Source organism: Pieris napi, chromosome 21, assembly GCF_905475465.1.
Source record: "Pieris napi chromosome 21, ilPieNapi1.2, whole genome shotgun sequence".
In the NCBI taxonomy this organism is placed as follows: Eukaryota; Metazoa; Arthropoda; class Insecta; order Lepidoptera; family Pieridae; genus Pieris; species Pieris napi.
The window spans coordinates 3,097,541-3,112,468 of NC_062254.1; the positions used below are offsets into that span (position 1 = coordinate 3,097,541).

Here is a 14,928-nt window from a genome sequence, read left to right on the forward strand (position 1 = left end):
CCACAATAATGCCAGTTGACTTCATAAAAAAAAAATATAATAAGCAATGTAAAAATATAAATTTGACGTGTTTCATAGTAATTAAAAATTATCTTTAATGAATTGTGTAGTTATTATTTATAAGTGTAAGACAATACTAGAAATCAAATAATAAAATAAAAACTAATAATACAAAACTCACGGTAACAAGTATGGTGCTGTTCTGTCCAACTTGTATGGACATGAGGAAGGCATCGTGTTGTCTCGTTCTTATTGAAAGTGCATTGAGCCAAGGCAGTTGTATCGGCCGCAAGAGAGGATTGAAGGAGAGCATTCCATCTCCACTGAAGCGCCAAGGTGGAGCAGTTGCTGGAGGGAAATATTTTTTTACAAAACCTTGTTTTTAAATATTTCTCAAAAGATTTAATCAGCGAACATAGTTAATGCGAGCGAGTGTGAAGGAATATGTCTAATATATTAATGTTATTTATTATATATCTTTTCTTTGTTATTTTAAAGAATTAATTTGTTTAACTTGGTTTAATATGTAACTATAAGTGTGTTTGATTATTGTGATTTTTTGGGTACACCTTCCTACTGTAACACAGTTTTTTTAAACGAATACAAATGACCCTTTGTACTATTTTTATCATATTGTTAATCTTTGTCAAAATTATTTGTTATTTATTCAATATTTAAAAATATCTAAATTTGTATAAAGCGGTCTGTACATTAATTGGTATATGGTGCGAATAAATTTGTTGATTTATTAAGATTATTTTTCCGACCCAAATATCGGCCAATAGAATTGCACCATTCGACGTCACGTGGTACAACCTACATGGTATTACACTGAAAATTTTTTGTGAAAATTTTCTCTGGTCGTTGCTTCAAGAAAAGTATTAAGTAGTTGTTTTATTCATTATGAAATTCTTATTTGTTAACTGTACATTTCGTCTCATGGTGAAATTGTATTGGCCGACATTTGGGTCGGAAAAATAATCCCCCGAATACCACACGAGCTTCAAAATTATCGGATATTTCCCGATAGGTTCCCTGCAAACAAATATAGTCGTCATGACGACTATATTAATTGTTTGCAACGAACCTATCGGGAAATATCCGATAATTTTGAAGCTCTTGTATTATAAGTGAGAAATTCGTATTGGCTAGTACAGACCTGAATAATTTAAAACCTTTTAAAAGTTGAAATTATACAAACTTCTTATATGGCTTCAATACATATAAACCACTATTATATGTTAATTACCTATAATTGGGTATTCTCGAAAGTAATAACATATTACTAAAGTTAAATTAGCTAAAAAAAGTAACAGTTGGTTAAGAGACCAACTTTTTAACATTTTCGATATATAAGTTAGTATAACCTGAATATATCTTACATTCAGCACATTCCTTGCCAGTAAATCCTTCGGGACACTTGCAAAGGAAGGTGTCCCACAAATCCTGACATTCCGCGTCGTTGTAACATGGCGCACTGCTGCATTGAGACCTTTTCTCGGGACATCCTGCTAGCGTACCATTGTCTGCTACGTAACTATAACAAAAGTACATAAACCCTAAATTATAGTCAACTGTAGAGTTAGGGATTCGACCTGAAGTCGTGCGTTTATATTATATCTTCTAATATAAAATTCTCGTGTCACAATGTTCGTTCCCATACTCCTTTTAAACGGCTCGATCGATTCTTATGAATTTTTTTATGCATATTCAGTAAGTCTGAGAATCGGACAACATCTATTTTTCGTCCCCCAAAATTTTTATTTTGTAGAAATTTTTTTTTGTTTTTATTTATCCCCTCTACGATCAACCCCTATTTTTATTGAACTAAAAAAAATGTTTTCTAGAAATAATATACGTACATGGCAAAACGTTTGCCAGTCGGCTTTATATAGATTTTTTAAGGGATGTGCTGGCCTGAAGGGTCTAGAGAGTTCAGCTCGGGCTGTTCTGGCGTGCGTAGTTTGGTTATTTCAGTAGGCTTTTCTTGGCATTCGTCATGACAACACTTGCCTCAAGGGCAAAGCTCACTATTTTATTTGAATTATTTTGAGAAAAAATAAAATACAAAAATTTATGAGTCGGTGGAACAGATTTTTGTCACAATTTTTCCCTCCACCGAAGCGAAGATTCTTGGGTAACTAGGTAAATATAAAATAAAATAAGAAACAAATAAAGAAAAGAACAGCGAAGTACGAAGTAAAGACCTCGCTTTCCCCAGTAAAGGTTTAGCCTAATCTATACAAACTTTGTCGTGCGATAAGATCTAACCGGTGATAGGATCAAAAGTTAGTAATCGATTTATATTTATCTATATTACTTATAAGTATATCTTGCTTGTGTGGTGCTCAATTTGTTTAGTCAACCAGATTTGTGAGTAAAAATCGACGGACGTAAGATATTAAAAGCTATTTACTTTCAGATTTTTTTAAAATAAAACACAAATATATGTTTGTCCCATGTTACGGTACTTCATACATAATTCATATTTAAAACCTGTTCCTATATTTCGGGATCAGTAAATACTATAAGTATGTACGCTAAAATTTACATGGTCTAAAAATTGAGTGAAATGGAACACCCAAACCACCCTAGGAAGTCAATAGTGTCATGATCAATTAATTTTACCTGTTCAAATCGATGAACTTATGATCAATGTACAGATCTGATATACATCCGACGTAGTCCTTGTTTTTAACTTGAAAACTGCTCGGGATATTTGGGAGTCCTCCAATCTGCAGTGGTCCAGTGAGATCTAGAAATCTGGGAATGAAAACACTGCACAGTTTATTTTCTACATCACATACAATAAATTCATAATATTAATTTAAGATACACATCATACGTTAAGGGGAGCCATAGCTTAATAGATGACATAGAATATAAACGTAGCTGGAATGTGAGAATGTAAAACTAAACTTTGCGATCTGTTATCTGTCATCTGTCACTTGTCACATGTCATGTCACGTGTCAACGCATTTTGGACTAAGTTAGACTTTTGTTTTACATTGGAGGTCGTCAAGGTTATAAGGGTTCCCCCTTCCGTCGTTCGGAGCATTATTAAAGACAGTTTTTTCTGAGCACCACCACCATGTAGCCACCAGCTACTCACTGAAGTATTTCCGAACCAATTCGACTTAGGGTCCTTCAAGAAAAGAGTGTACCATCAGGCCTCCTGAATGAGCATAATGCATGAAATTCATGTTTCTCTTCCCTTTGAAACAATTATTTTCATTTTCTACTAGATCTACTACTATCTAGAACTTTGTCTCTCTCCCTCTAAGTCTTACCGTCTTGTGTGAGAATAAATACACTTAGATATATAATAATACACAAAAAATACATAAATTAGGTAATTAGATATATAAAATGTTTACCTGTGACAAGTCTCAGTGGGCATATCGCAGCGAGGCGGCAATATCTTTCTCGTGAAGTTGGCGCACGCGTACTTAATTCCGAAGTCGCCCGCTCCGGCCAAAGATAACGCTTTGTCACAGTTGTCTAAGATCAACGTTGCCGTCTATGGACAATTTATTACCAAGTTATCCAAATGCGACAATATGCTATGAAGATTAAAAAGTATTTACAGCCCAAACATATTTTAAGTTATTTGTAAATTATATAACTTTCACACTTTTTGCAGTTCTACATAAATCTTGTTTTATCACTTATTTTATTAGATTGGTTTTATTTATATAAATTAATTGACTAATTTACCAACATGTAACACAAATCTGTCAAACGAAAAACCGTAAAAAAATTATCACAATACTTAAAATCACCAAGTTTACAATAGATGGCGCTAATATTGCAATTTTTAATCACTATTTCTAATAGTTATCTGTGAACCCGTATGACAGTTTTCCGTTGGCGGCAGGTAAAACTCTTTAACGTCTAAATGTCTATTAACATTAATTCTAATAAAGCCAGCATATATTGGGACCTTAAAACTGGATTTAATTATTATTCAAACAGAAAGTCAGGAAAAGAACTCACCCTATTATAATATTCGACTTCCACACTATGCCACACCCCATCAGCAACATCTCCTTCAACGGTGACTTCGCTCCTCCCCCCTCCAAGAGCAAAGGAGAATCTCAACCCTGGACCCCCCCTACCCGCGCCTGAACTGATCACTTCCAACGCCACGAAGTCATGGCGCTCGTTGTATCTCCCGTTGTATAGTAATAGACCTGATGTCGCTTGAGTTGCAAAGCTGAAAGGTTATTTAGAATATAGTATTGTGTATGGATATCGCGAAACAGGTATATGCCACCAAAATCAGTGCGTGCGTACAAAGTATACAGCAATCTAATTTTTAAGTCTTGTTCATATTTATACAAATCTAAAACTTAGATTTCCGAGACTTAGAGGGATGTGATGAATTATCATCACATCCCTCTAAGTCTTTAATTTAATTATTTCTTCGATAGTAAAAAAACGTGGCATTTTAATTTACCATTCGTCATTTAAGATTTCAATAAATTATTTTGCATAAAATATAAAATACTAATATTTCATAAATTTTATACGAAAAATAGATTTTCCATAAGGTAATTAATTCGCCCTTCTCTCAATAAATCTTAATCGCTCTCACCCTTTTCTTCGACAAAAACGCTGCACATCTTCGTGACGCTATAATTGCGTTTCATCCGTAAAAAAATTAGGACCGCCTAAAGAAGTTTCACATAAAAAGTGAGATCCAAGTCGGTTATTTTATTCAGTCCCTACTTGAACGGATTAGCGGCGAGTTTCCTGCCAATTCTTGGTAATACGACGTATTCCAGTTCGGAGGTGATAGAGGTGACTATTTGCGATAATTAAAACACCCATATGCTTACAAAAGTGAAGCATTTTTGAGTTATCATATTATTTAGCTTTTTTAAAAAAAACTCTACTCACTCTAACTTCAAATGAAAGCGGTGTCTCTTCTTCAAGCCGGGAAATGTCAAAAAGGAAGTTGCAGGAAAGCTCCTGGCTTTCAGCTCGCACATGGATGTGGTGTATGCTGCGTCGATAGTGCAGCCCTGGCACAGAATGCCTCCTTCTCTTCTTGCCACGCATTGGGACCCACTCCGGCATATGGAGCCGTCGCCATTGAAGTCGCAGGTCGCATTTGTTAAGACCGTTTCGCAGTTTACACCTGGATTATATGAGATGTTTTATTATTTTTATATTTGCTTTTAAAATAAACTTGGAAGATAAAACATGAAACGATAAAATTGGAATCAACTGTCATTTTACTTTTTTGTTATGAAACGGGCACAGAGCCTCACTTGATAAGTAATACCGCTGCCTATAGACACTCAAATTGCCAGAGGGCTCGCAAGTGCGTTGCCGGCCTTTTAATAATTGGTTCGCTTTTTTCTTGAAGGACCATAAGTCGAGGAATGGAATCAGATCGAAGACTGTTGTCGTCATATTTTCAACATAATATTATTCAACTAACTACTGTTTAAGATATACAGGTCATATTAAAATTATATTTTATAAATAGTATAATATAAATATACGGTGTTTATTAATCACTGTCAAAACCTTGACATTACATAGATCTATGGTTCGAATGCCAGGATAAAAAAATGATTTATCAGCCTTTAATTATTAATTATTAATCATTAATACCTGGGCGTATAAGCCCACAGACTATAACATTGAGTTTTCTTTTTGCGCACCACCACTATGTGCCCACTGAAGCCGGATTATTTCTTATCGAATTATTAATATTTCCGAACCAATTCGACTTAAGGTCCTTCAAGAAAAGAGCGTAACAATTATTAAAAGGACGGCAACGCATGTGCCACTTTTGGCAGTGTGAGTGTCCATTGGCGGTATCACTTAACATCAGAAAAGCCTCCTGCCTGTTTGCCCCCTAAATTAAACGCAAAAATGTCTATTTTATTTACCTGTAAATCCAGCTGAACAGACACAAGTATATCCACTCTCCCTTCTAATACAAGTGCCGTTGTTGATGCACGGTGATGAGTAGCAGAGATCTACTTCCGTGTCACACATGTAATGGTCACGAGAGCCTAAAATATAACCTATGTATTAACACAAAAGATTCATAAGAAAGGTGATCAATCTGTACCAGACCTAGCCTGTAATTATAATAAAATATAAAAATGAATCGCAAAATGTGTTGGTAAGCGCATAACTCAACAACGCCTGGACCAATTTGGCCAATTCTTTTTTTATAATATTCCTTGAAGTACGAGGATGGTTCTTACGGAGAAAAAATTAAAAAAATCGAGTGAAAAAGTCTAAAAACAACACTTTCCTATATTCCCATACAAAATATTCGTAATAATACTTAAATGTCAATTTGAACTTTAATACCATACCATAAAGTTCAAGTGTTAGTGGAGGGGTTCCGGGAAGGTAAATTTTTATTTTTTGAAATAATGTATTTGTTGCCTTATCAACTTTCTTTTTTTATCTTACTAGCTAGACCGGTGTCCCGAATAGCAGAATAAGTATTTAAAAAAAAAAATAATCGACTGTTAGGCGGTACGATGTTCGCCAGGCCAGCTAGTAATAAATAAAAACCAATTAAAAGAGTGACGCAGAAGGGACAGACTCTCAGACTGAAGATACTCTCTTCTCGTCCGTTCTACCCCCGTTTAAGAACTGGCAGGCATATTGTCTATTGAAAAAACGTATTCAAAAACGTATATTAAGAAAGAAAAAAATATTCATAAACATAAAGAAAACAGTAATTTTATTAAAAAATAAGCCTAATATAAGTGTTAATTTCCTCATTTTTAGATTACAGAGAATAGGATATATACACATAATTTAATAACAAAAAATAATTTTAATTAAAAAAAAAACAGATTTCAATAGACATATTATACCTGTAAAACCTCTTGGGCATTGACACGTGAAGGTGGTCACAGGATATATTGGTCTGAAGAGGACCGAGTCGCTGTAGATGAAACCCGACGCGTTCCCAAACTTCAGTACGGTGAGACACTCTTCGAAGTTCAGACATGGCTCGTGGACGCACACGTTATCGTCAAACGGTAGGACCTACATTATTTTACAGGATTGTCATAATTACAATTTTCTTTACAGAGTTGTGTAAATAATACTTTGACCCTATTACAATTTTCTTTACAGAATTGTGTAAAAAATACTTTGACCCTATTACAATTTTGTTTACAGAATTGTGTAAAAAATACTTTGACCCTATTACAATTTTGTTTACAGAATTGTGTAAAAAATACTTTGACCCTATTACAATTTTGTTTACAGAATTGTGTAAAAAATACTTTGACCCTATTACAATTTTCTTTACAGAATTGTGTAAATAATACTTTGTTCTTATTTCCAATCTTCATACCCAACTTAAGTAACTTTCAAAAGCATACGAATGAAAGGAAAAGTCTTATTATCTGGTTCGTTTCTTTCGTAAGTATACGCAAAATCGGACAGTTACCTCGATAGTACTAATTAAATTTTAGCCGAGTTCAAAGAAGGTTAACATTTCGACCTGTGTTATTTTTAATTTAATATTAAAACATAAGCAAAAAACATGAAAAATCAGAGACCATCCTAAATCAGTACATCAATATCGGATCAGTATTTTTTACGCATTTCTGGACAAAATTTATCTAAATATTAAACACATTATTTAATATGTACCTGTACAGTTGCAAGCCTGGCCAACGTGGTCCTATGTAAGTAGACTCGTTCGCGCAAATGCGTAGGTGTGTAGTACGTCGACGTACCGACTTCGGCGTCTGGACGTACCGCTGATAGTGATACGTTCAAAATGTTGCCAGATACGTCTGTATCATCCTATAATATGATAACAAAAGTTATATACGAACATTGTATGGTAACACTATCAATTCCCAAATAAAAATAAATCAGTGGCGCTACAACCTCTTTAGGTCTTGGCCTTAGATTTGAATCTGTTTCATGATTATTTTAAAATCTAATAGGCAAGTATTAGCCTCCAGTGCCTGACGCTCGCCGTCGACTTTTTGGGTCTAAGACATGTCGGTTTCCTCGCGATGTTTTACTTCACCGTTTCGAGCAAATGTTAAATGCGCACATAGAAAGAAATCCATTGGTGCACAGCCGGGGATCGAACCTACGACCTCAAGTAGGAGATGCCCAAAGCAAGTAAAAATATATTTTAGCCGATTTGACGTCGAACCTACTGGATTATTTATTTATTAACAAACTAACAGATACATAACTTTAATAGGAATAGACAAGACTACAGACTACTAATAATTATAACAAAAAAAGAAAAGTATAACAAAACCCGACCCGAACTTATAGTCTATGGATTACCTGAATGCTAAAAATATAGATGTTTTCCTTGGGGCACGGAATAATAGCCGCTAAGCCATCAATGAAGAACCCGAGTAGAGGCGAGAGGAATCTTTCAGCCGTCATGTCGTTTAAACGCACTGTTATTGAGTTGAAAAGCATGTCTTCAGTTATCAGTCGAACTAGGAGTTGCATTACTGCCTTTACTTCATTAACGCCGTCTAAAAATCATTAATTAAATAATAAATATAAAGTGTGTTCGAGAATAATTTATATATTTTGTTTAGTAAAAATACGTATATTTTGTTTGCAGTAAAAAAAGCTCATTTTAATAAACCTGTAGATTTGTTAAATGTATTTTTTTCAAATAATCTTACATAGGTGTTTGAACACCTAAAACTAATAATTATTTACAACATACATACATTAACCCTCAGTTTCAAAAACGTTTAAACCCCACATATATTAATGGTAGCTAATCATACAGATGCTAGTCCCCACACTAGGGACATCTCAGTGTTGTGGGTGTGTTTATATATTTTAATGACTGTATAACAATAAATGATTTTTATATAAAAAATAATTAGTTAACTATAAGTAAAAAAATACCTGTAACAGATATTTCCATAGTGGCCAGCTTTTGAACATTTGTATTGAGTTGAGGTGATAGGTTCATGGAACCCGTCGTCTCGTTTATGAGAACCAGGTTGGCGTTGTTCCCAGACAGAATTCTATATTGCAGCTGTAAAAAATAGGTTTGTACTAAAAAATGTATGAATCCAAATAAAAACTTTTAAAATAAATATGTCTTATCTACTAAACTACTGGACCGATTTAGATGAATCGTAGACTGTTTCCTAAGTTGCAATATCAGGTATATTTTATTATCTCTAATATATAGAAGTTAGCACACGTTCTTGACATACAAGAAACGGTATAAGTGATAGATAACCTTCATTTTTCAAAGTCAGTTAAATATAGATTTCTTTCGTTTTTTAAGCATGAATCGAACCTATTTCTGAATTTAATTTAATTTTAATAAGTATATACTAAACATTTGCGGAAATACATAATGAAATATCGGAAAGAGTCTGCATTTGATAAGACAAAAATATTTTTTTTAGAAATCGAACCCAAGACTCTTTTCGTCAATACAAGACTTAATTACTAAGCTCACCTTATCAGCTACATCAGCGTCATACGCCGGAACTCTTCCAAACGGTCCCACGGGAAAACAATCTTTGTAATTATTGAAGATAACTTGGAAGTCCTTCATCATAGGAGCATTATCGTTGACATCGGTGACCAGAATTTCCACTCTCACGTCATTCCAAAGAGGTGGACTTGCAGCCCTAATTACTAGCTCGTATTTCTTTCGCGGACTCTCGTAGTCAAGGTCCACCATTGACACGAGTTCAGCTTTCTCTGAACCCTGACGAGTTTCCAGGGAAAAGCTGTTGGAATCGTCTCCACCTAAAATTTGTTTATTTGTATATAAAAAAAAAATTAGCCCTTTTAAGATTGGCCTCAGATGACTGTAGTGAAACAGTGGTTTCATCATCATTTCTAATAATTATTAACTATATCTAATATATATAATTTAAAACTATATCTCCTAAAATGCTCCGCTGTATACTGTCAGATTTTTTAAAGTCGTCATGTTAGTTTATATGTCGCAGTAAAGTAGTTAAATCAGAGTGTTAATTGAAACACTAAACAGTTAATTAAAGATCCATATTCAATCAAGTCGCTAGCGTTTTGATTTAAATAAAATAGCGTCGAAAACGTTTAACTATCTGTCTGACCGAAAGCCAGCGTGTTGATTAATAATGTAAAACAAATGAAAATATGTATATAAATATATTTTTTTTAACCAAAGTGTGAAATGCGTCTTGTTGTCTAGGAACATTTAGGAAACTCGTTAAACGTTTCGTTCAGTCACTTGTCTGACGGAACTTTAGCGACTTGATTGAATATCGATCTTTAATTAAATGTCTAGAGAATCAATTAACTCTCTGATTTAACTACTTTACTGCGACATATATATTGCAAACAAAATTCTAAACTTTTTTTTATATACGGGGAACAAACGGGCTGGATGTGTTGCCGGATCTTTAGATAAATTATACCTTTAATAGAATAGTGGACAACAGCATTGGCTCCTTCATCAGGGTCTCGTGCGTATATTTCTCCTATTGTAGTCCCGATCGGACTGTTCTCGGGGATATAGTAGGTGAGGCAATCACTTTCGAACACTGGAGGTGAGTCATTGATGTCTTCTATCTTTATGTGGACTATTACCTGGTAAATATCTCTTATATTAAATATTTATTAGACAGGAGTTGTAATAATTAAATACGTAATACGGAGTTGCTCCGTTAAAACAACCAGTCGGAACAAGGAATTTCTTGGGCAACATCAGATTTTTGGTTGGCTTTTTCCTTTCTTAAATTTAATTATAAAGAATGATGAAGTGGCTCTTCATTTACCATGATTAAACTATCCCACCGCTTTAACCCTTAGTATTTTTTTTTGTACGTTTAGTTTTTTTTATAGAACAGATAAATTTTATAGACCTGATGTTAAGTGATACCCATGGACACTCATAATGCCGGAGGGATCGCGAGTGCGTTGCCGGCCTTTTAAGAATCGGTACACTCTATAATTTATGTTTAATAATAACAATACGTCCTTGTGTATAGAAGATTTTAGATATGAAAAAACAGGTGTATTTAGTCAAATCGTTATTTAGTGACGCTTAATAATTAGCAGATAAGTTTTGTAGTCTTACATGGCGTACATGACGCGGGTAACGGGTTCGATGTATGTTAAAATTGTTTTACCCCATGCTCCAAAGATACAGTATTTTTTATGTCAAAATACATATAAAAAAAGCACTTATGTCTTGGAATTGTAAAATAAATTTTCATGAATTTCGAATTGTTCTTGCCAGTTCTTGATTTGGGAAGTAATTGTAAATTTAGACCGTCAATTATTTTTAGTTATCAATATGCAACAATTTTTTTTTATTTATAAATTAATACGATAATACGAGAGCGAAAAAAATAATTAACAACTGTTTGACATTAGATGCCCAAAGAAAAAAAAACATATTTACCGTAGAACTCTGCGGCGGCGTTCCCCCATCAATGGCCAATGCCTTCAAGTCATACGTGGCCACAGATTCCCGGTCCAAGGCCTTATTGGTCCGGATGACCCCAGAGGCTGGGTCTATGACAAACGAACCCTCCTCCCGATCGCGCGTTTCTAATTCATAATGCACTCGGCCATTTAGGCCCACATCAGCATCTGTTGCGCCCACTTGAGTCACAGAAGTCCCTGGAGATTGAAGTCATAGAAAAGGTTTATATTGGTGAAGAAATAGATATTTTTTTTTAACTTAAATTCTACTTTGTCTTAAGACATTAATTAAACTTAAATCTAGTTCCAAAATCATTTACCAACATTCTTTTTGTTAACTTCATAACAGCGTTCAAAACAATTGTGCGAAGCGATTTTGAGTATTTATATTTACGGTGTTTTTTTTTTTTTTTTTTTTATAGAACAGGAGGTAAACAGATAGGAAGCTCGCTTGGTGTTAAGTGATACCGCATATGGACATTCTCAATGCCAGAGGGCTCGCAAGTGCGTTGCCGGCCTTTTCAGAATTGCTACGCTCTTTTCTTGAAGGACCCAAAAAGTCAAATTACTTCAGTGGGCCTTAAAAAAAAGTTATGTAACGACGGACGTGACATGGATTCCCTTAGTTAAGATTTTAAAAGTCGTACTCATAGTCATTAAAATATATTTAATGCTCAATGTATATAGAAAATAGCATGTTTTTTACCTTAGCCAATACAAGATTAGATAGCCAAGAAATGATTTTTTATTATTTTTGGAGTTAAATTTAAGGTAGGTATTATAAAAAATTAAAACCAATAAAAATAGTAATTTAAGATAATTCTGAAAAGAGGATCTTTTAAATTTTTTAGTTGTAAAGCTATTTATAATTTCGTAAATTATGCACTATTTTGGGACACAAAACTTACCGACTAACGCATCCTCCATTATAGTAGCTGTGTAAAGTTGTTGCTTAAACACCGGTTCGTTATCATTAACGTCCACTACAGATATCTCAACATCCGTCGTATCAGATAAGGCTGGGACGCCACCATCACGGGCAGTCACTGTTAGTAAATAGCCTGAAAAAGGTTTTAAATATTTATAAAATTTTAAAGAATTCTTTCAGAATTTGAATTAAAAAATCTCAACTTTTTAGTTTTCTTAAAATATATTTAACAATATAATCTCTGGGCAAGGGCCCCTTCGGTGACTCAGAACTCGGAAGAAGGTGGTACGAACCAACCTCTATCATTTTTATAGAAACGGACAAGACTTCAATTTTTACGCTATATGAGTTATGAACTAAACCAGTGATGGGCAAACTTTTTTAATAGCGGACCACAAAGTTTAAGAAATTCTAGAGGGCCAAAATTATAGAATAAATACATTGTGTTAGACATTATAAGTAGAATCTACTATTCCTTCTAGACCGTCAAAACGTTATAATAACGGGCTATATAGTATCTATGTCGATGGAACCTCGGCGAACCGAATTAAATTCTTTCGCGGGTCGTCCTTTGCCCATCACTGCACTTAACCGTTTTAGGTGAAGGCCATTTTAATTAAGTATTACATTTTAAATAACATTTGGGTTTACTCTAAGCTATACCAAAGTCCAGACGATTATTTGCAATATAATTATACTGAAATATATATGTATATATATATAATATCCTTCTATAAAAACAAAACAATAGAAGCTTAAAAATACTTACCGCTCATAGTCTCTCTATCCAAAAGTTTGTTTGTAGTGATCGCTCCGGTTTGAGGGTTAATCAGAAACTCTTGCTCATGATGAGCTACAGCCTCATTGGATATCTCAGATGTGAGGGTGTATGTAATCTGTGCATTGACACCTACATCGCTGTCTGTGGCTGATACCACTAGCACTGTGGTACCTATGGGCGCATCTTCAAATACCTATAAAGAATGTTGGTTCTTTAAATGTTTTTGTACTGCAGAAAGAGAATCATCCTGGGATTTCAGACTTAAATACTAAATCACCCTTTTTTTATTGTTTCTGTTACGTCATTATATTTCTGACAGTAATCTTGATACTTAATATATAAACTGTTTATGAATAAATGACGTTCGTATAACCGCCACACTGGTTCTCTTTCCACATAGAAAATTCAAATAAAACTCTTTTGATGGACCGGAACGTCTCCCTGGAATCTGTTCTATAGTATATTAGAAAGAGAAAAGATATGTGTTGTGTATATTTGTAACGAATTAACTCAACTCTAGTGGATCAGTTTTAAAAAGTTATTTCCCCATTAGAATAATCTCTTATTTTCATAAATCACGCAAATTAATTCAAGGAAATTCCACTAGTTGTATTGGTAACTAGCGAATATTACAAATACCAACTTTGTACTAATACGCAATATTGCCGACAGAAATAGGTTCCAAATTGTATCAAATAGTTAGCAGTCTGTTACTGAGCACGATTCCTATTATTGATGTAACTTTAGTATTGTGATTGCTTTACATGCTCATCCAAATCACGGGGGTGTATGAAAATTACCACGAACTTGCAAGTGGCTGATTTACAAATTTTCTGAGGCTGAGAAGTTTGTGCCGCCCTCGTCAATTGTCATGTCCTAGGTTATTTTTACAATCCAACAATTTCGTTGCATTTGCACGTAAAATAATTTTTGGGTTTGGCACAAAATTATACCCAAACCATCCAGTTCGCTCCAACTAGTAGTAGGACTGACATGTATAAGTTGATAGGGGGAAGAGGGAAGAAGAAATACATTTTCAGCATTACCTTTTCACTTATAAATGTGCGGGAGGATTACTGGTTGGGGAGCGAACTAGCGGTTTTACTCTAGAATATTATGCAACTACACGCAATGTACAATGAAAAGTAAGAGGTGAAAGTTTGTTGCATACTTCTGTCTGTAAAACACCAGAAAACGCCAATTCTGTTTGATTTCTATTAGGTTGCAAAAATCGCAGCCAAAATTTGCCGCCCTAATTTCCAGCCTGCTGGTAAATCCGCCACTGTAACTTGCCCTAAGCTACCATTACCATTAAAAAAGTTCTTAGTAAATTGGAAAATATTTTTAATTAAGAGAAGAAATGTGACCTGTGTCAGACACAGACGGCAGAAATGTGTTCCCATGTTGCTCTTTTAGGAAGAGGTCCTATGAACACAGTCATATCGGACGTGGCTATAACCATTTGTGTAATATAAATGTATGTATCTGTGTTGTAAGAAATAAAAAAAATGGTTATTTTTTAATACGCAAAAATTTTTTATTCAAAAAAAAAAATATTATTAATATTATTCTACTCCCCGGCCATTGTGTCCAGGGACTTTTTCTATCTCTAAAATTTACAATAAAACATGATACATTATATACGCCACGACTACATTGGTAATATTTTTATTTACAATATTCATGGGCGAGCCCCGTTCTTTCAGATCTGTTTGCCGTCTTTATATATTTAACAATTTTTTCGCAGAACCGTTACAGGCACGATGCGAATATAGGGCAATGTAGAAGAACA

At 34.2% G+C, this 14,928-nt stretch overlaps 1 protein-coding gene across 11 annotated transcripts in view; it reads right to left on the reverse strand.

Moving 5' to 3' along the window:
* LOC125060323 (protocadherin-like wing polarity protein stan) overlaps positions 1-14,928 on the reverse strand; it is a 189,922-nt gene that overhangs the window by 23,998 nt on the left and 150,996 nt on the right. For 10 of the 11 annotated variants that reach the window (XR_007118830.1, XR_007118829.1, XR_007118828.1 and 7 more), the window contains 16 exons: positions 13,125-13,329; positions 12,336-12,488; positions 11,405-11,625; positions 10,416-10,587; positions 9,464-9,759; positions 8,896-9,028; positions 8,308-8,507; positions 7,648-7,803; positions 6,858-7,032; positions 5,907-6,032; positions 4,903-5,143; positions 3,997-4,216; positions 3,378-3,520; positions 2,629-2,778; positions 1,383-1,537; positions 182-348 (listed from right to left, as the gene is read on the reverse strand). Coding sequence is in view for 8 of the 11 variants with exons in the window: in XM_047665188.1 (XP_047521144.1) it covers positions 182-348; positions 1,383-1,537; positions 2,629-2,778; positions 3,378-3,520; positions 3,997-4,216; positions 4,903-5,143; positions 5,907-6,032; positions 6,858-7,032; positions 7,648-7,803; positions 8,308-8,507; positions 8,896-9,028; positions 9,464-9,759; positions 10,416-10,587; positions 11,405-11,625; positions 12,336-12,488; positions 13,125-13,329 (2,913 nt within the window). In the remaining 3 variants the exon portion in view is untranslated. The remainder of the gene's footprint in view (positions 1-181; positions 349-1,382; positions 1,538-2,628; positions 2,779-3,377; positions 3,521-3,996; positions 4,217-4,902; positions 5,144-5,906; positions 6,033-6,857; positions 7,033-7,647; positions 7,804-8,307; positions 8,508-8,895; positions 9,029-9,463; positions 9,760-10,415; positions 10,588-11,404; positions 11,626-12,335; positions 12,489-13,124; positions 13,330-14,928) is intronic. The other variant, XM_047665185.1, reaches the window with a different exon arrangement.